The sequence below is a fragment of the Hakea prostrata genome, chromosome 11 (assembly GCF_041222555.1).
Source record: "Hakea prostrata isolate BN-2017 chromosome 11, UWA_Hpros_2, whole genome shotgun sequence".
Classification (NCBI taxonomy): Eukaryota; Viridiplantae; Streptophyta; class Magnoliopsida; order Proteales; family Proteaceae; genus Hakea; species Hakea prostrata.
In genome coordinates this window covers 15180124-15201199 of record NC_142610.1, presented here as the reverse complement: position 1 = coordinate 15201199, position 21076 = coordinate 15180124, and the positions used below count along the sequence as shown (strand labels likewise).

General features: G+C 38.1%; 2 protein-coding genes and 1 pseudogene across 4 annotated transcripts; 1 reads left to right on the top strand and 2 right to left on the bottom strand.

Moving 5' to 3' along the window:
* Nucleotides 1-63: 63 nt before the first annotated feature.
* LOC149000347 (ent-kaurenoic acid oxidase 1-like) lies at nt 64-3230 on the top strand (annotated as a pseudogene).
* On the bottom strand, nt 2899-5656 carry LOC149000346 (glycine cleavage system H protein, mitochondrial-like). Of its 3 annotated transcripts, none has more exons than XM_089140295.1 (5): nt 5414-5656; nt 5064-5152; nt 4240-4410; nt 4003-4150; nt 2899-3116 (listed from the first exon to the last, which is right to left on the bottom strand). In XM_089140295.1, exons 1-4 carry the CDS (start codon nt 5520-5522, stop codon nt 4022-4024), a joined length of 498 nt encoding a protein of 165 aa, XP_088996421.1. In that variant the 5' UTR covers nt 5523-5656; the 3' UTR covers nt 2899-3116; nt 4003-4021. The 3 variants fall into 3 exon arrangements, with proteins under 3 accessions (XP_088996421.1, XP_088996422.1, XP_088996420.1); XM_089140296.1 differs by lacking the exon at nt 2899-3116 and adding an exon at nt 3131-3231; XM_089140294.1 differs by lacking the exon at nt 2899-3116 and having other exon boundaries at nt 3780-4150; nt 5414-5654.
* Nucleotides 5657-7555: 1899 nt separating this feature from the next.
* Nucleotides 7556-19641, bottom strand: GAUT10 (galacturonosyltransferase 10). The gene is made up of 3 exons (XM_089139659.1): nt 19385-19641; nt 19021-19256; nt 7556-9369 (listed from the first exon to the last, which is right to left on the bottom strand). The coding sequence occupies exons 2-3, from the start codon at nt 19168-19170 to the stop codon at nt 7918-7920; spliced, it is 1602 nt and encodes a 533-aa protein (XP_088995785.1). The 5' UTR covers nt 19171-19256; nt 19385-19641; the 3' UTR covers nt 7556-7917.
* Nucleotides 19642-21076: the final 1435 nt, after the last annotated feature.

The following is a 21076-nucleotide window of genomic DNA, read 5'->3' as shown; positions in this document are numbered from 1 at the left end:
AAAATTTATTTGAATTCTAGGATTTTCTATAATTTGTAACCTAAAAGGGGAGCCACGAGTTTCATGGCAGGTGAGGGTATGTATGTAAACAAATTAAATTTAAAAAAAAGGGCAAATTGGTCATAAAAACAATAATTTGTCCGTAAATTGACTTTTTGTATAGCACAAGGGATACAAATGCAAAGTTTCAGTTTTTTTGGACTAAAAATGACATAGACCAAACCTCGGGGGTCTAAATGAAAATTACACAAAAAAAAAAATAAAGACAAATTGTTCATAGAAACCATAATTTGTCCTTAAATTGACTTTTTCTACAACACGAGGAAAACTGATGCAAAGTCTAAGTTTTTTTGGGCTAAAAATGACATAAACCATGAAAATTACCCAAAATTTTATAAGAGACTCTTTGGTTATATAAATCTAGAGATTTCAAATCTTTGAATTCACAAATCTGAGATTTATACCCTTTTGGTTGTAAAAATCTATGGATTCATGAAATCTAGAGATTCACCTTTTTACACTAAAAATGTGAATCTGTAGATTTATGGGTATGGGGTGAAATCCAGAGATTTCATTGCTACTATAAAAACGCTAAATATTTGGGCATTCATAAAAATCACGTCGACCAAAATGTTTTTTAGGATGAATCCACACATTTTATTCCACAACCAAACAATTAATTTTATGAATTATGATTCCATAGATTTGAAATCTCTAGATATTTGAAATTTCCAGACTCATGTAACTAAACAGGTCCTAAGAGACTCTTTTATTAAAAAAACAGTCAATTATGTCCGATCTTATCCGATTCAGGGTCATCAAAACCGGATTGGCCGATGCGAATCTGATTCCTAATACTAATTAATACTTTGGTAACCATGATTTGGGTTCATGGAGAACAAAAATTGCTTGTCAATTTGAACTTGGGCTCGACCCAGGCCCAAGCCTCGGCCGAGACCCATGTAGCATAGATGGCCCCAATACAAAAGCCCAACCCAATATTTCAAAACCCAGATCAGGTAAGGAGCTCCCAGAGGCGGAGGCAGAGTTCATCAGCAGTTTAGCACCAACTCTTTATGGTGGTATCCTGAGAGTGATTCTGATGAGAACAATGAATCTCTCTTTCCCTGAGACTCAGATATAGCATGTTTGGAAGCCCATCTATCATGGTTACAGCCAAGGTTTAAAGTATCCCCGATGCTATAAGTACTGGTGGTGATCCATGATTTGACCCAACCGTCGATACATCTGGATACGCTCGCCATTGAATTACACTAAAGTACATTAGCCAAAGCGATACAATACTCGATACTGGCATTAGTCTCAAAATCACCTGCCGATCGATCGATCCGAACTTTAACCTTGGTTACAACACCTGACCTGCGCTGGTGGTGTGGTGGTGTGAAAATATCTTTCATTGGCATCTCAGGGAAACAGCATAAGCGCCTCCCGGGAGCTAACTGCAGCTCCTGTCAATGGCCATGAAACATGATCTGTTTACATGAAGTATATTGATGGAACTGCAGTGTCTTCTCTGGAGAAATGGTCTGGTATGGGTGAAATTGAGTTATTGACAGAGCTCAGAAGGTTCACTTTCAGGATAATTATGTACATGTTCCATGGCACCGAGAGTGAGCAAACAATGACAGATCCAGAGAAGGAATATACAGCTCTAAACTATAGAGTCAGAGCCATAGCCATTGATATTCCCAGGTTCGCATATCATGAAGCACTCAGGGTGAAACCTTATAAGCTTCTTATACATCTAGCTGATGATATTCTGATTCCACACAAATCAACTAACTGTTTCTGTTTGGAATTGAGATGGGTTCTCTCTTGTTATCAGGCTCAGAAGAAACTTGTAGCTGCTTTTCAGTCTGCCGTAAATGAAAGAAGGCAGAGGAAAGCTACTGGTTTTTCTACTCCTGGCAAGAGGAAAGTCATGATGAATTTTCTGCTGGGCATGAATCTCCCGGCCACATCATGATCTGGGCAACTATTTTCCTCCAAGACCACCCCAGAAGTCATCAAGAAAGCAAAGGTGCTATCAGCTTAGAGTTTAACATGATTGAAGTACAAGATTGTGATATGAAAACTCATTGTATTGGACAAGATGGCAAACTGTAATCTGGGAGTTCGATCAACTTTATGTTTTGAGGAATTATATGTTGCTTGCCAACTCCTCCTTTCTGAAATGATTAAGGCAAAGCAAGAGTAGATTATAAAGAATCGACCCCCTGGGCAGAAGGAATTGACACTAAATGGAATAAGACAAATGCATCATTATCTTTCCAAGGTAAGAACACTGTTCAGGAGATTCTCACATTTTGAGTATACTTCAAATTTAAACAATATCGATAACGAGCTTGGTTTTGAAGGCGATCGATGAAACTATGTGCATCATTAATATCTCTCTAATGGTTTTGTGGTAGGCCGGAAAGATCAAAATTTCAGTGGTCAGTTTTTCACCATAGTTCCTTTCAATTGATGATGATTTTTCATGATACATGGTAGTTCTCTGAATGGCCTTCTTATCAGTTTATCTTGTACCCAAGGGATGGAAAGTTTTTGTCTGGTAGAGAACCGTTAAATCTGGATCCTCGAATTCATCCTAATCCAAAGGAATTCAACCCATCCAGATGGGATGTGAGTGATATCATGATTTTGTTTTTGGTTCTGTTAATGTAAATATGTATCCATGATGTATGGATGTGATACTCTCCTGTTACCAGGATTACATGCCAAAACCAGGAACTTTCCTTCCTTTTGGAGCAGGAAGCAGGCTATGCCCTGGAAATGATCTTGCAAAGCTAGACATAGCCATCTTTCTCCATCACTTTCTCCTAAATTATCAGTGAGCTGTGAGCATCAATTTTCCTTTCTGTTTCTATTTCTAAATTTATCTGAACTAGCTTATATTTATTTTCTTTTAATGAAAATATAAAATTTCTTGATAATAGTTTTCAAGTTCTCATTACATAAGAAATTAGAAAAATATATATGAACAAACAGAGATGCTTTTGACCAAGAAAAATTAGGGAGAGGGAGGATCTTTCACTGCATACATTTAACCTAAATTGCCCTTGTGCAGGCTTTATCCAGAATCTTCACAGGGCCTGCAGACAATTGCCAAGCAAGAGTTGGGAAGGTTTCATCACCAGCTATGTAAGCAGAGGGATATTATACCATCATATCAATATCATGTTTTTTCTGATTCCAGAAATAAATGATCTGCAAAAATTATCATCATCCTCAACTGCCACCAATAATAGAGAGTTTGTGGATTATGTGCAGTAGGAATAAACTAACAATGTGCTGTTCATAGGAACATGTCCTATAACCAGCATCCAGTTTGGAATTCAAGTTCTACTGAAACGCAACGGTGAGGAACATATGCTTATGAGTCGAAATCATCAGATATGAGAGTCTGTACTGCAAAAGTTCTTGAGAAGTCATTCAACACAGGGTCTGAAGTGATCTACGGTTTTGAGAACCAATACTAACCAAAATATACATAACTACATGGTAGAAGGGGGATTGTTGGTAACTAATATTGTAGATCAACAGAGTGCTATCTATCATATGAATACAAATAGGCAAAAGACTTACAACTCTGTTCAAATAAAAACAGCTCTGCATCAAACAGTGGAGACTTCTTTTTCTTAAGGGTATCTAGCTAAATCTTTCAAGTTAATATATTAAATTTCTCATTTTTCTTCCTTTATGTTGGTGCTTAAAAGATATAATGGATTGTAACCATCAAATAATAGAAAGAAAAATAAGAACACACTATAAGATGAAGTGATTTATGTTTAGGAAACAGGAAATGGTTTGCGTTCATTACATGAAAATACGTAATTTAAAAGAAAGGAAGGATGAAAATACAATCTTTGTTTCTCCCATATCCACGAGGGAGATTCACAGCAATAGCAAACTTGAAACAGTATCATGAGGCTGACATCTTCTTAAGAAAAGAAAAAGGCTAGAAACAGTTAAAATAACCTGAAAACACAGTTGAGTTCTAGTGGGCAGCATCTTCTTCCTCACAGAATTTCGTATATTCCTTTGGATCCATCAAGGAACCTAGTTCTGATGGATTACTGGGTTTCACTTTGATCATCCATCCTTCTTCATATGGGCTTGAGTTGATCTACATTACAGAATGCAACGAGTCAAAAACCTCAGAATGAAAAAAATGAAGGAAATAATCAACATATGAGTCAGAAGTAGTGGAATCACCAAGCCAGGTGCTTCAGTAAGCTTCGAGTTCACCTCAACGACCTCACCAGAAATTGGAGAGTTGACATCACTGGTTGCTTTAACACTTTCTACAGCTCCAAAACCGCTATCTTTAGAAACTGAAGTCCCTGGTTCTGGCAACTCAATAAACACAAGCTCTCCAAGATGATCCTGTACCCATTTTGCATAAATCTTTAAAGTGACAAGCAAGTATGATTTGGGTAATATAAATCACCAGCCTGTAGAACCAATAACTAATTGCAATTCGAATAAAAGAAGATGGTTGTTTCAGGGTGATTAGATAAATACTACTAGTAGTAGTCATCTATCACTATTAACTAGTTTCCATGACAAGATGTGCTTATCTTGCACCATTTCAATCATATGGTGCTGTCTTCCACCATGTTCAATGTCCCCCATCTCCATCCCTTGTGCCCTTGGCATCTTGAACTGAAGCAATTTAATACACCTCCAACCCTCCAGTGGGGTTTTTATATTTACACAAAATTGGTCTAACTTAATCTCTTAGAATGAAATTGTCCATCCATCCCTTCCCACAGACCCATCAAGAGATGGAAATCAGGTCCATCTACTCCGTTCCACCTCTATTCACTAATCATGTGTCCTTGCTAGAATATGCAAATGAACAGAACCAACTCAAAGCCATGGAAATAGGACAGCTAAAATTATAATTCAAAGGAAAAACAAACTACAGTGTTAAAGAAGAAAATCAGAAAACATGTACGCAAAGGATCTGAGGTTATTGCAGTGGAAATTAGCAGACCCATGAGGATAACTACGTGGTGTTGAGAGAAAAAGTTAACCTGAGCATGATCAGTGATGCCAACTGTAGCCACTGGGCCTTCATGCTTCACCCATTCATGTGACTTGGCATATTTCAAGCCATCTAGAACTGCAAAAACGCCAAATTTCAACTAAATTCGTTATCGTCAAATTTCTAAAGATTTCCCTTAGATCGAAAGTTGAAACATAAAAGCCCAAAAACCAGGTGAAAGAACTAAATGAAGAAACTCTGAGAAGACCCAGTTGATGAAACAGACGTGGAAGCAGAGATCCTTACTGTCGTCTGCTCTTTACTCTGAAATCATACAAACCCACAGAGAGAGAAGCCAAGAAGTTGATTAGGAGTTCAAAGAAAGAAAGAATACAGTACCAGAAGAGAAGCATCTAGAGAGAGAAAAGGCAGGAGAGAGAGTGGCTTTTGTGCCGCAAGAGATTCGAAGTGCATTGGCTGTTGAAGAAGCCCACATTCTGAGAGCCATATTATCTTTTTCTTCTCTGGTATATCAGCTTGGTTGGTCCAAACTGAGAGCAAAATATAGACGACGACGAGAGAAAGAAAGTTCTTATCAGAAAAACTAGAGCGAGAAAGAGCAAGACAGAGAGGGTCGTTACATATGAGTGATTTATCTTGAATGGGTGGATGGATTGGATCCATTGGTGGACATTGAGAGCCTAATCCTCTTCAGGGCCAGTGCCAGTGCCAGGCTGCAAGTGACACTAAGCTGTCAATCGGTTTGGAATCGGTATGAGTTGAAGGAAAATACTCTAACAAGAACTCATCTTAGCAAGAACAGAACAGGGCATCATTTTTGGATTGAAATTCAAGTTCTCTTCTTTTACCAACACAGATTCTGGCTATGGAGGCTTGTAGAAGACAATTTTCAAATCACTTGGGGGCTCCCTTTAATCACTTGGGTGGGTTTCAATTCTGACTTTAAATTTAATTTGATGACACATGAATATGCATAATTACTAAATTACCCTTTTATGGGAAAGTAAAAAATCCCCTTCTAGATGAAAAAGAAAAAATCCCATCCACTTATTGCACCTGAGATTCGAAAAATTGCTTTGTGTCACTGTGTCAATGGTTGATGACCCAATGATATGTCGGGGAACATTTGGAGGGGTGTCAATGAAAAATCAACCCCCAGTTTCGAAGGGTATTTGTCATTTTAATGAATTTTGTTGTGTAGCCTAACTTGAGGCCAATAAACACATTAGGAGTGTTATTTTGACTTAAAACATCATCTAAACTGATGTTCCTAATCGACACATGTCCGGCTGTATATGGGCGAAACTGAAAGTCTAGAAAACTCACTGATTTATATGAATTCTCACTTGAATGACACAAACAATGTAATAATCGGCGATAATGAAGCAAGATCTACTTGTAAGAGTCAAAGATCGGACCAAGATAGGGTTAAAATGCAAGAAACATGATAGACAAGCGACATTGAAAACATATCGACGACATTGACAACATATCAGCGACATTGGCTACATATCAGCGATATATCGTCGACTTATTGTTGACCTCGTGTTAGATAGGGGGTGTCATGTCGCCCCACCCCGACATGGCGATATGACACTTCGTACCATGATTGCACCATGAAATATTGTAGAATTATTTTCCTTTGTAGGATTGAAAAGTTTTCTTAGGTAGGCTTACCTGTACAATTTTTTTTATGTTAAGAATTCAGGGCTGATTTTGCATGTAGGTATAGTTTGGTCATTGCATCCATAATATTTCTTATACCAACTCAACACATTACTGATGAGCCTAATTTGGTTGAGCAGAATTAAACTCCTAGTAGCTCTCAGGTTTGCTACAACATTATCCCTTCACGGGAAAGCCAACTCTTTATTCCTTTTGGATAAGGGTTCTTGGCTTTTCTTTTTGTCCAAGCTTTGGTGGTTGATTCGACCATCTTTGCTTTCCTCCAAAATTCTTACAATTAAAGTTTCATTTTACTTGTTATGGGTATAAATAAAATTAAAATTTAAGTTTTTTACATGCACCCGCTTGGAAAGCATATTGAACATGAGGCATTCCTTCAGAAATTATACCTTACACTTTGATCCTTCAAACCTAAATCTATAGTATGATTTTTTAAGAGATGCCTAGTAGTTAATGTGGTTTTTTAGGGTAAGCATGTAAAGAACTATATTTTCTGCGGTTATAAAACACTATCACAGTCACATTTGAACATCTAGGGCTTTAAGCATTGAAGTTACCTTTCTGATTATCATCCATGAGAGAAGTAACCTTTGTTGAAACACATACAAAGGGCTTCAACCAATGAACTATTTATGCAGTCATTTGAAGCCTCTAACCAAATCCATCTCAACCCAAACCAACCCTCTTCGCTGCCCCAGTCCCCACCCCATCTCATCCCCCAGAAACAAAATTCCTGACCCCAGAGTAAATCCTTGTTTTGGCACCATCTTTTAATCGCATGGTCTATCCTCCACACTTAGTAGACTTTCTTCTATTTATTTTTACTATTGACATCCTTTAATAGATGATAGACCTACAAGCTTGTGAAGCCATCAAAGTTTCAAACCAATGAATAGTAAGAGAGCCATTGATTCTAGCAATCATTTTTCGTTTTCATTCCCCATTAAATCCACTGATGCCTAACTAACCATATTATTGTTGAGAAGAGAATAAATAGTACTAGCTCTACAAGACTACAACAGTAGTTCTCTACAAGAAGGGGACCCAATAAATAGCACATACCCCTTCCACTCCCCACACCACCATACCCAGGGCTTAATCTAGGTAACTTTACATCCATTCTTTTCAGATTACAAAAAATTTGGCCACATTCAAGGCAACCTTGCAGCAGAGTGCACTGAACTTCCATATCAAAATTAGTGGAAGTTACACTGCTCCAACATTGGATGCGAATAATCGATATGTTTGTCCCAGAGAGGCTTATATTTTTCTATTCCAATCTTCAACCAAGGCTTGGAGTTCCCATTGAAATGCAACACAGCACCATTTTCTATCAACTCATCATCAACAGTTTTGTAGCCTAACCCCAAGACATGCCACTTCGGATCCAATGGCTCCGTTAATCCATAGAAAGTCAGCAGCCCAGGAGGCAGAGTCCCAAGCTTCCACAATGTTCTGTCTACATTTTGCTCCTGCCAATAGTGGTAAATGCCGGTCACGTTCTTTTCCCTCCACTCAACCAAATCAAATATATTCATCCCAAATGCCCACCCACAGGCATCCGGATCAAAATGATCACGAATTAGAGGGTGAGAACAGTTCAAGTATTTGTGGTATCTGTGGAATGTCTCCATGCATGTCTCAACAGCTCCTATCACATTGCCTTTTAGATCTATGGAGAACAACTCTGACAAATCTTTCTGAACCACAACATCATCGTCCAGAAATACTATTTTCTTCAATGTGGGGAAAACTTCAGGAATGTAGAACCGGAGGTGGTTAAGCATGGAGAGATATTTTGGATTCCGGTACTTGATTGGAGTTCTGCCATCACCAGTGTTGCCAGAGAAGTAATAATTCTTAGTGTCCGAGTCTTGGAGCTGCTTTAGGACAGGAACATAAGAAGCATTAAGCCAAGTAAAGTCCTCCAATTTCTGAACCTCTACTGTCACTCCTTGGAAACTGTTTATGGAGAACCAGGCCTTCATCGGAGCATAATTGACTTCGTCAGTCACAATGTGAAAAACAACCATATCCGGGTGAATGGAGTTTGTTGCCGTTGAATTGACAACAACTGAAGTCGCAAGAATGTTGTCTGAGAAGACACAAAAATGATAGAGATTGCTATCCTTGAGTTTCTCAGCAATTTGCCTTCTGTCTGTGAGTTTCCTATGGAGATAAGGGTTCTTGAACCATTCAACTGTTAACCTGACACCCAAACAGTACAAACTTTTTGGGACTTCCTCAGCAGCTATTTGCCCATACTTTAAGCTTTTGTCATTAACAGAGTTTACCTGCTCTTCGAGAGACTGGATTTTGGCTTTCAACTTCATGATCATGGTTGAACTGTCATAGCGGAACTGCTGTGCTTGGAAGAGCAGAAGTGCCATATCACGGATTGCAGTTTCAGATTCTCTTGCAGTCAACGGAGTTCTCCTTATTGCAGCATCCGAAAGAAGTATCCGGGACTGGCGGATTTGAGCACTTAGCTCCCACGCAAATTGGAGATTGTTGCTTTCTTTTGCAATCACAACAAAAGCTTTCGCAAGAGAAATCTGATCACCCAATTGCCTTGAGATTGAACCAGGACTCAACATTTCTTCAGTAATATTAAGACCCTCTGTGCTACTGTATCGCTTGGAAGATCCCTGCAGAACATTAAAGAATTTAGGTTTTATTGGATGCAGTAACTGGATTTATTTGTAGAAAGCAAAAGATAGCAGGCTGGTAATCCAAATACAATTAGCCAAAATAAGCAGATAAAAATCTCGCCACTGTCCTTGAAAGTCTTCATTTAGGCAAGCACAGCCCCCTAGAGAAGAAAATTCAGTACCAAAGACCTATCTCCTAGGTGACTTTAATGAAGGTAACTTAGTAGCAAAATTTGCTTCTTCAGATGATCCTAGAAATGATTAATGGGAAGAATTTCTCCTGATGAGTTTCTAAAGAGAAAGGTAAAATTGCATGCAAGATGATTCAGATTTCCTAGTTCCAGCTGATGGAAGAATTTGCTGGCCTAGACTCCAGTGCACAAGAACCACCATAAATTGTTGTGTAACAGGACACTGCACTTTCAAACTGACTCACATTTACACTCCAACTCCCTCAAACCCATCTCATTATCAAATTGCAGGATAGGATTGGAATAGGTACACAGAAATTAATAGAACAGTTTAGATAAAACTAATAACTAAGCATTATAATTTCCATGTATTTAGTATCATATTCAATTAAACTCCCCCCCCCCCCCCACAACAACAAAAACAAAAGTATGCAACTATTCACTGGCAAAAATATATAAGGTGAAAAAGGAAAGTGTCAGTGTTAAAAAAACAGCAGCCAATTTATGTTGAGCATGTCTCCAAAGAACTGCACAACAAATTCAGAAAAAAAAAATAATAATAATAAATAAACAAACAAAGAAAAATAGAGATTTATATATTGAACTTTTTGGGTTAAAAGATATTGATTGACACATTTCCCATATCTAAACCATGTCAGTTCCAAAATGGGTACTTTGGGCAAAATGAAGAATCCAGCATCAATCATGTTCGTCATGGCAGCAAGACAAACTGTGGTGATACATAAAGAGCAAAGTTTTGTCAAGAACATTAGAGGGATGCCTCAGTTTCAATATGCCAGGAAAGCATAGTAAATAATGAGTTCCTTGCCTTCTACCTATAAATATGACAGGGTTAATGTGTATAATAAAAGATATCAACTTTTTCACTTAATAAAAGAGGAATTAATGGTATTTAAGAGCAGTGATTGTAGCATGTGTTCCTCCCTTCTGCTTCTGGCCCCTTTCTTCTTGTTCTTTATTTTCCTCTATTTTCATCACTTTAATCCCGATTTCTCTTCTTTACCTTCCTTTCACTCTCTTCCTTCCCCTTTTCCCCATTTTCTCCCCCACCAACCCAACCCAAAAAAAAAGGGAAAAAAACTTTTTTTCCTCCCCATATTTTGTCTGCTTCAAGCCCTTCCCCAAGAATGCGGATTTAGTTTTCTGAATTTGGTTTTGTGTACTCAAATCTGGGTCTGTGGATTCAAGGATGTTTCCTAGTGAATTCTGGATGAAGCTGTAGGTGGATTCCTATCCTGACCAAGGGCTTTGGTAGGAATACCTATACTATTCTTCCTACTCTGTCAAAAAACTAGACGTCATATATTTTCAACTTCATTCCTGTGACATCATCCTCTATAGTCTATACTACCTTCTTTATCGCATTGTGAAATATCCTATTAATCAAGTATCACCTCCTCATCATCGTCCCATCACAAAGCAAAGATACACACTAGATATTCAGTTTTTGTTCTACTTAGTTTAAAGCCTTTTGATTCCAAAGTTATTCTCCATGATTCCAATTTAGTATTAACCCCTACTTGTGCCTCATCTACCAAAACAATATCGTCAGAAAAAGCATACACCCATGTTGTCAAGGCATTGCCTCAAGGCAACCTGGCATCGCCTTGTTGCTTTGCTTGGTGTCTCCCTGGTTTTCATTGCTCTCTATCACCTTGCCTTGCCTTTTCACCTTGACAACTATAACATACATTAAGGAACCTTATCTCAAATGTCTTTGGTTAAACCATACATTATAAATGCAAGTAAATATGATCCTTGATGTAACCCAACTCTAAATGCAAATTTAGCACATTGTCTCCCCCACCATCCTTGCACTTGTCACTAAACCATCATATGTATCTTTAGCTATGTCCACATATTTATTTGTAACATTTCTCTTCTCTAGTACTTGTCAAATTAAATTTAAAGACTCTATCATAAGCTTTTCTAGGTCAATAAAGACCATATAATGATCTTCCCTACACTCTTTATACTTTTCCCCACTCCTAATAAAGTAAATAGCTTCATTGTGGATATTCCTAGCATAAAACCAAATTGGTTCTCTGTAATAGTGGCTTCTTGTATCAAATGAATTTCAATTACTCACTCATAATTTCATATTATAACTTATCAGTTTTATGCCTCTATAATTATTACAATTTTGAATTTCTCCATTATTTTTGTAAATTGGGACCATGATACTCCTCCATCTAGCATTTTCCTTATGCCATAATCCTATTAAACAACTTGTTTAGCCAAACTAGCGCATAGATTCCTAAGCTCTTCCATTCTTCTATTGCAATTCCATCAAGGCCTTTTGCCTTGCTTATGGCCATCCTCCTTAGAGTTTTTTTTTTTTTTTTTTAAATAAAACTTTGGACGTTGTAATTCTCTATATACACGTTCAAGAATTGGTACCATGGCAAAGTCTTAGATACCTGATGTATGTTCATTTAGTAGGTTAGAGAAATAAACTTCTCATCTCTTCTTGATGTCCTCATTACATACTATTACTCTGCCATCTTCTTTTTGATACATCTAAAATGGTCGAGATCCTTATTCTTCCTGTCCCTAATTTTAGTTATCTTATACATAGTTTTTTTCCCTTCCATTGTACCTACCTTATTATGTAGATCTTCATATTCCTTCTTTTTGCTTTTCCCACAATTTTCTTAGCTTCATTTCTGGCCAACCTATACCTTTGAAAGTCCTCTACATCTTTCAAAGCTAGCTTTCTTATTCTTAATGGTTGTTCGAACCTCACCACCACCAAGTCTCTCTCCAAAAATGGTGTTTTCCTTCCAATTCACCTGTGACATCTTTAGCCACTTCTCTAGTACATGTAGCTATCTCATTACGAAACCTATTAGTGTCCCCCCTCATATTCTCACTTTCCTTGTTTGACTACTTCATAGTGAAATATTTCAAAGCAATCTCCTTTTAAGCTCCACCATCTTATCCTAGGGTAGTTAACCTCACACCTTTGTGAGTTTTTGGAGTGAGACACACATGCAAGACCACTAGTCTATGCTACGCGACTAAGCTTTCCCCTGGTATCACCTAGCACCAACAATGTATCCAACAATCTAGTTAGGAAGGCATCTGTTTGACTTCTATGATCTCCACTCTCTAAGGTCTTACATATTCCTCTCTCTTTTTGACGCAAGAATTTTCAATAGATAAATCAAAAGCAACAGCAAAATCCAAAACTATGATATCTTCCTCATTCCTCTCTCCAAAACCATATCCTCCATGTACACTTTCATAGCCTTTTTTATCTTTCCCAATGTCCATTTAGATCACTGCCTATGGTAATCTTTTCTCCTTAACGAATTCCTTGCATTAACCCATCCATCTATTCCCAAAATTGTAACTTACTACTTTCATCTAGTCCTACTTGAAGTGCATATGCACTAACTATGTTTACAGTCTTCTTTCTCCAACAAAGCTAGATAGCTATAATTCTGTTCCCTAATCTTTTAACATCCACCATATCATTCTTTAAATCTTTATCTATTATTAAGCCTATGATATCACTGCTTGCTAATAGGATTCTGTTTTTAATCCAATCTCAAATCTCCCTATTTGTTGATCTGATTTCCTTCAAAATTGATATCTCAGTTTCAACTATATTAATCACTGAAACTTAGAATTGGAAATCCAAGGCAGATTCATACAGTTCATCTATTCTGGTTCTGCTACTTCTCTAACAGAACAAAGACTAGTCATTCTCTACTGCAGCTAGGATTTCTTCATATCCTTCAGGACTGCTTTCATCACAATATCAAAGAGATACTGCCAAGTGACTATTTTAGATATCGGAGTCTATCATTCACAAAGAAGGCAACAAAGAGGATAGTGTTAAATTAAGAACTAAAGGGAGATAGATGAAATGGAACGCTATGTTGTCCAATGTGCTATGCTGTAAGGGGCAGAACGCTGGGCAGTCAAGAAATGCCGTTCTGCCCCCGAGCCAAGTTCTGTGTAGCTGAGATTTTCATGATTTGCTGGGTCCTGCAGATTCATACAGATATTCCAGATATTTATACAGCCAGGTTTACAATAATCCTATAATTCATTCCCCCCAGCACTCCAAAATCACTCATTTATACATTATTGGAAATATATTAGTAAACATTCACCAGTTATGATCCAGTTCATGGGCCTACCAAAAACTGCTAGTTTGGACCACTTGTTCTCATTTTTGGTCAATTATAAAATATAACAAAGGCCTATATATAAGCCAACAACCTTTAGCAAAGATACTAAATTGAAATTTGAAAGTATGCACTTTTGGACCTGGTATTTGATAACTTGAGGAACCTAGTGTATTTTCTCAACCTCCAAAGATTAAAGTATGATATTTGGCGAACTAACAATATCCAAATTACCCGATATCACTTTGGTATCTACCCTCGTCACAACATAAATTGGAAGCTTTAAGCTTTTTTTATTTTTTATATTTTAGGGGACAGGGTATGGAGTAGCAACCAAGTTATTAGTTGGACTGTCAAAGAAATAATTTAAGAAGGTTGGACATTGAAGTATGGTACTACTGAAGCCCTTACTGATGTGGACAAGTTCCATGGCCAGAAATAGACACAGGAACTTTAGGGGTCAAGGCCCATGTTCTCAAATAATGGTTTAGACACATGGGCTGTTGGACCAACTAGCCTTGAGATGCAGGACCTCCTCTTGATCCAGGAACTAGCCCAAGTTCAAAGCCCAGCCCATCAGCCAAACCAGATCTAGCATGACCTAGCCAGGCTAGCCTGCATGCAGCTTTTGTAAGGGTCAATATTTGGCCCAGTTTTTCTTTTACTCTGTTTATTTCTTGTCTTTAGATGTCTCAAGTAGTTAGGTGCCTTTTTATATTCCTAGAACTATAATGTTTTTCATTATATAGGTTTGTTAGTGGTTCCAGTCTTCAGAACATTTTTCTATTTCTTGGATCTAGCATCTCAAGTATAGGAATTCCATTTGACTTCGAATCCAAGTCTCATTAATGCAAATTCATGTATCCAACAGATTACTTAGCTGTTTCCTTCTCTACATTTTGGAATTGCTGGGGAGAATCAGAGTACATATAATAAAGGTTGATAGTGATGATAATAGTCTAAGATTTAGATAGAAGGCATCAGCCTAGAGTCCCACACACTCGCTAGTTGCCTATAACTGTCAAAGTACCCAAGGTCACAATCGAAGAAGTCCCACCTTGATCCCATTATAGGTCCACCCTAAGCATACTTGAGGTCCATAAGTAATCTCAGAAGAGAGGATTTTTTGAAAATTTTCTAGCTGCTGAAACAACCTCCACAATTTTAATACATAGAGAAGGAAGAGGCTAAGTTACTTCTCAGATGCATTAATTTGCAATATTGGGACTCAGTGGACAAGTACCAATTTCATAAGGAACTTTCCATCATAAGTTGTTTCTTACTGTATACATAAAGGACTTCTTGGATCCTCTCTATGCCTTATGAATAAAGTTAAAGATTGCTTTGCAGGAAGACTGTGAGTCACAGTGAGGTAAGAAGTTTGTGCACGTGAGATGCCTAGGAGACAATCAGAAGCTTGGTCCACCTGGATCCCAATTGAAACCCTGTTCTGACTACCTGGTCAGAGAGTTTGTCTTCACAGTGGGGTCATGTATTTATCCCCCTAAAAAAAAGGGATTTCTAGGAAGCAACTGACTTCATTTCCCTAGCTGACTGTCCAGGGAGTATCTGTCTCTAGAAGTCTCAGTCAATGCTGGCATTACCTATCATCTCCTAAGCCTGCTGGTGTCAATATGATGTACCCTCAAATGAATGAAGGTCAGTTCTTCCCTTATCTTTAAAAAGAACCAACTGTAGAGGGGTATTTTATTTTTCCAATGGTTGGATTTAAGATAAAGCTTTCACGGATTGGAATGCACGTCCTAAAGAGGGTATGGTATGAAAATTGACTAAATATGATGGCTGGTTTGAGAGTCCTAAATTTGGTAGAAGTCTTAATCCTAGTAGGACTTCTATGGTCAATAGGTCTAGAGGACTTGAACGGAGATGTAACTTAGGGTGAATGTAGACTTAATATGGGCGGAAAGGTTCCTCCAAAAGTTTGAGTCAATTCCAATGGTCAAAACGCATAGATGTGGCTGGAAATTTTTGGTGTATAAGGGAATCTGAAAATTCAAGAAAATTAAAATGTGAAGGGTGAGATGGAAGGGGGACGAGATATGCTGGCTGCCACTTACATTGATGTAGGATGCTTGTTTAATGCTTTGGAAATGGTGGAATGATCTGAAGGCTGGCTGAACCACAGCCATAAAGGAATCTCAGCTTGACTTCAGTAGAGAGTAGAGACCCTAATCTCATACACTTGGAGGTTCCTTACCAATGCTGAGAACACTATTCTCGGTCGAACAGCAAAGCAAACACAAGCCTGAGCTTAAAAGCTGAATTTTATTAATCTAAATCTGTGAACTATTGCACGCATAGGGGCTTTATCTATTGCCTTAGAATTGCATTCCCAATTGTACCTGTATAGAAAAATGAATTGAAATACAACTCTAATAAAAAGTACTAACCTAATAATGACTATTTTATTAATGAGTATTGGGTCCCTGATAAGGACTAATTAATTAATGTGTGTCAGGTCCCTGATAAGATTTATTGAATTAATGTGTATCAAGTCCCTAATAATTTCTACTTTGTATCACTCTAAATAGACCTGACATAATTTAAACCAAATAAAAACCTATTTTGGTACTTGGCCTAAACACTAAACTTATGGTCCCATGACGACTATACATAATAAGAAACAAAGGGGCAAAACCCATATCTATCAACACTAGATTTTTTTGGATGAATAAATAATACATTAACGAAAAAGGAAACAAACAAGGATGGTCCTTAGGGAGAAGACCGGAAAGAAATGTTAAGACCCCAGGAGACAACAATAAGCCTGTTCCTTGGGGTATCATCAATCAGGGGATGGGGAGAAGCTACAAGCATAGAAGAAACATCAAAATAGATGGCATCAAGCGGGATTTGGAAGTCCATCTCCGAAGATTACGCTCCACCAAAGATGATGGACAGAGGCATAGAACACGAGCTTACCAACCTGATCGCAAATAGAAGAACCTGGGAAGTTTCTTAGAATCCAAGACCACTCATCAATAAAACCAAAGGATCACCTCGAACGGGGCCAGAAAAAGGAAGCTTTTTCCCAGATAGATCTGGAAAAAGGGCAAGAAAAAAAATGTGATCAAGGTCCTCCGAACCATTCCAACAGAGGATGCAGTTTGGGTTAACAGGGATATGGCAGCCAATAAGGAAGGATTGGGTGGGGAGGGCATGGTTAAGGGCCTCTAAAGGGTAAGGGAGTGTCAAGGGGTATGGTATTTAAACCACGCTAGGGGAGGCCAGGGAGGTTTAGGGTTGTGGGGCCGAAGATGGTTCCAGGCTGAAGAGGTGGAAAAGGTTTTGGTAGGGGACGGGATCCAAATGGTAGTGTCACTGGGGGGGAGCTAGAAATAGTGGGAAGGGAATCCCAAACCTGTCTGAGAATGGGGAGGGGAGCAGGGGACCAGGAGCAATTGGAAATGAAAGCAGACATGGGGGTGGAGTTGGGGATACGGGTATTATAGACTGCACGGAGGCCAAAAAGGGAAAAGAGAATGCCCAACGGATGCCACGGGTCTAGCAAAAATGAAGTGGAGGAGACAGTGGAGACTGAAGTAGCGATAGCGGAGAGAGCACAATGCAGCAAAGAGAATTCTCCTCCAGATCCAGGAAGAATTGGAAGGCATGGAGACCGTCCAGAAGGAATTTGAATGGAGAAGGAAGGAGTAGACCCATTTAACCCAAATAAAGTCCTGCTTTGAAGCAATTTTCCAAATAAGTTTAAGAAGACAAGCCAGGTTAACATCAGAGATCCGATGAATACCGAGGCCACCTTCAGAGGTTGGGTAACAAATGGTTGACCAATTGACAGGGTGGATGAAGTGGGATGCTTCACGCCCTTTCCAGAGGAAGGCGGAGAATAGGGACTCCATTGCATGGATGGTGGATTTTGGGAGAATTGGCCAATTTTAGCGCTCGACCTGCATCACAATATGAGTACGGTTCCTGTTCTAACATTTTTAGTGTGAAAACCAGAATTGTAAAACCACATGCTATTTTGGAATCTTTGACAAAAATATCACTAAACAAATTCTTGGCATCAAACTTGTAGGAGCAACTGAAAAAGATTCTCCAACATGTAAGTTAAATAGAAGTCATGGACTCATTGAAAAAATATACAACTGCATTGTCTAACAATTGAAACTTAAAGAGTCATATCAGGTCTTGTCCTTGAGACCTTTTTCCATGGATAACACATCAAGAACATTCTACCACCTTCAAAAGTAGTTCTTTTGCTACGGAAATGCATTAATTATATGATGCCAACAAGAGTATAGTTGAGTCAAAAATTTGAAGAGGATTCAAAGAAGTGCAAGGACAAATGCTTTTCAATTGTGACGAAGTGAGGTACATCCAAAGAATTAATATTCATGTTTTCATCACACATACCAAAGGGCTACTCTTTCTGCCCCCAGGCTGGCATCGAAACAGAAAAAATCTGCGAATTAAGACAAAGGCTGTTTTTGAAAATCAGAAAATAAATTTGACGAGTACAGAAAATGAAATTAAATGGCAATTGCAAGAATGTATTCAAATAAGCCCTTCGTCTAAACAGCTATAGATGAATATAAGCAACAAGAAGCAAGTCCCTATTGGGTGGTTCAATTTGAACAGTGATGCATCAGATTATCAATATAAAGATAATTGTGCTTGGGATCTAGGATAATTTCAGCCTTTCACCATTCTTCTTCTAATCCTCACAACTGATGAAAATAATGATATTTATGGTGTTGGTTTCATTATCAGAGACTAGCAATATTAAATTTCAGCAGCAACCGGATCATCAGAGCCCAGGTTCCAGCTAAAGCTATCATCACAGAGAAAGGTCTAAAACTAGCACAAAGTTTTGGTATAACCAGTTTGGTGGTTTCAATCTGATACAGAGCTGCCCATCTACAGAAGCAGTTTGCTTTATCTCCAGCCTTACTGAATAAACTAGAGTCTAGTAAGTGACTGAACCGAAAGTAGTTTGTAATGATTCCATCGGAAGGTATTCTGATGATGTGTAGTAGAATTTAAGATAAGTAAATATTATGTTTGCATCTGAAAAGAATCTCACCTATAGAGTGCCTTTTATAAACACTTGTGATTATTCAAAGATTAACTACTGCTAGCCGAGTGTCACTAAAGGGACTAATACTCCACAACGTTGCGGATCTTCCGGATAAAATAACAAAGGAAGGCCCAGTTGCTTCATAATTATACTGAAAACCGACCTGAACCAACACTTGTACAGCAAGGAATAAAAAAAAGGAACTCCAGAAACTAAGAAATGCAGTTAATTTCACCTGAACCAGCGCAGGTTTGGATCTCGGTCGATTGTCCTGGCTAAAAATCAAAATACAAAGCAGAATGACCAAACCAAATATTGTAAACCAGAGTGCGTTCGGAAATCTCCTCTTCAAAGGCCGTCGAAAATCCGCCGGTCTTCGCCTCATCTTTTTCCAGTCTAATATTAACACGTTTCACTCCACAGACCACAAAGAAAAAGAAATTAAGGATAGTTGAGCAGAAACTCAGAACCCTACACAAGAACAGATCGAATCAACATTCATTTAAGAGTATGAGCTAAAAAGTCAACAACATAACCAAAACGAATTTCGTCAATACAGATCAAGGCACGATACTATTTGAGTAAGAGGAAGAACTCACAATTGTCTGGTTTGAAGCAACAAAGATTCTGTGGATTCAGATGGTGAAGGAGATCAGGACGAGTAGAGATTGGTTATCAATTTCCTTTTTGAATGAGAGAATTAAAGGAAAGATTCAAATTAATTTGGCTTCTTTAAATTTTTCGGGTGACACAGCAGCTACTGCTGCTCACAAGGAGTGTTGAGATCCAACCTTTTCCCCATTTTTTCTCTTTCCGTCGGCTAAGTTCCGGTCCTTGTCAAACGCGGACATTACATGAAGAAATTTTCTTCACACTTAAGCGGGCGTGTTTTTTTTTTTTTTTTTTTTATACTCGACTAGTTATAGTGGTGAAACCAATTCGTCTTAATGAAGAGGTCGTGGATTCGACTCTGCTGAGGCGTATTAATATTAGACAGCAGGCGTGACTACGCCTTTGGCCCCCGAGGGATTGAAACGCCGATATCTTACACAGAGTTGTTGGATTGTTATCAACAACTGAGCTACCCCGTAGGGTTAATTATAAGAAGTATTATAGACACCAACATTACCATTATACCATAACTATTTTATAATCAAATGCGTAGGACTACATGGATGTGCTTCTAGTGCATTAGTGACAACCTCTTATATAAGGAGTCTGGATCAGAGATTTTTATTTGTTGCAACGGTTGAGGCCTATAGCCGTCAGCTAAGGTTATACCATGTACGTAAAAAAAGATCCAACTATGTGAGATCAAAGGGCAGGGTATGTTTATAAATATGACTTTTTTTATTTTCACACTCAATAATTTAATATTTTACAAATTTACAAAATGAAGTATGTGGCTCTGGCGGATACCAAACTTCTATTTCTCAAACCCTAGTTGGAGATTAACTTTTGTCTGAGTTCTTTTCTTCAAGAATCAACGATTCTCTTGTTCCCGAGTCGGAGATTAGACTTTACTAACTCAATCTCCAAGAATCAACGAATTCGATAAGAGCATCATTTCACAAGATAACATCATTATCTTTTGTTTTTGGTAGCAAGGTAAACTCTACAATACATGGGCAGTAAAATTATACTTCAAACACAAGTGGTGGTGAAGCAGGGAAGGTAGTGATGATGTTGTATGTAATATTTATAAGTATACCCTTGCCTGTGATTTTAACACTGTTGGTGTAATCTCAAAGGGCAGTTCCGGGCTCCACTCGCTACAACAGATAAAAATCGCTGGATCACCTCATCATCAAGAAAGAACAATATATTTTTCTGAAATTTCTCTACCACACAATAGTGATATTTATTCTCGTTCTCCATGTACTCATTTTTATCAATGGTGGTGTTGGTAGTGATGGAGAGGAAAGGTGATGGTAAGATGGTCAAAAGTGCCAAGGTGTTGTTCAAAGATAAAGGATTTTGCATTGAGTAGTTTCTAGAATTGACATTAATTCTCAATCTCTTTTAACATGACACATTGAAAACTTGAGTAGGACTAATTGAAAGTTTTTTCCCCATCTTTCATGTCAATCTTTTTTCTTTCACTGGCAGTCTTTCTCATTGGTTACATAGTCTTTGTGTAATGAACCTTTTGAATATGCAAAGATCTCATAAATCTGAGATTCCATAGAGTTAAAAAGTAAGGTCATCACCATGTTGTCATTGGCCTCCCAATTGGCAAATTTAGGATCTGTCGAGTCAGGAGCTTTGGTTGTCCCATTTCTATACCCCAA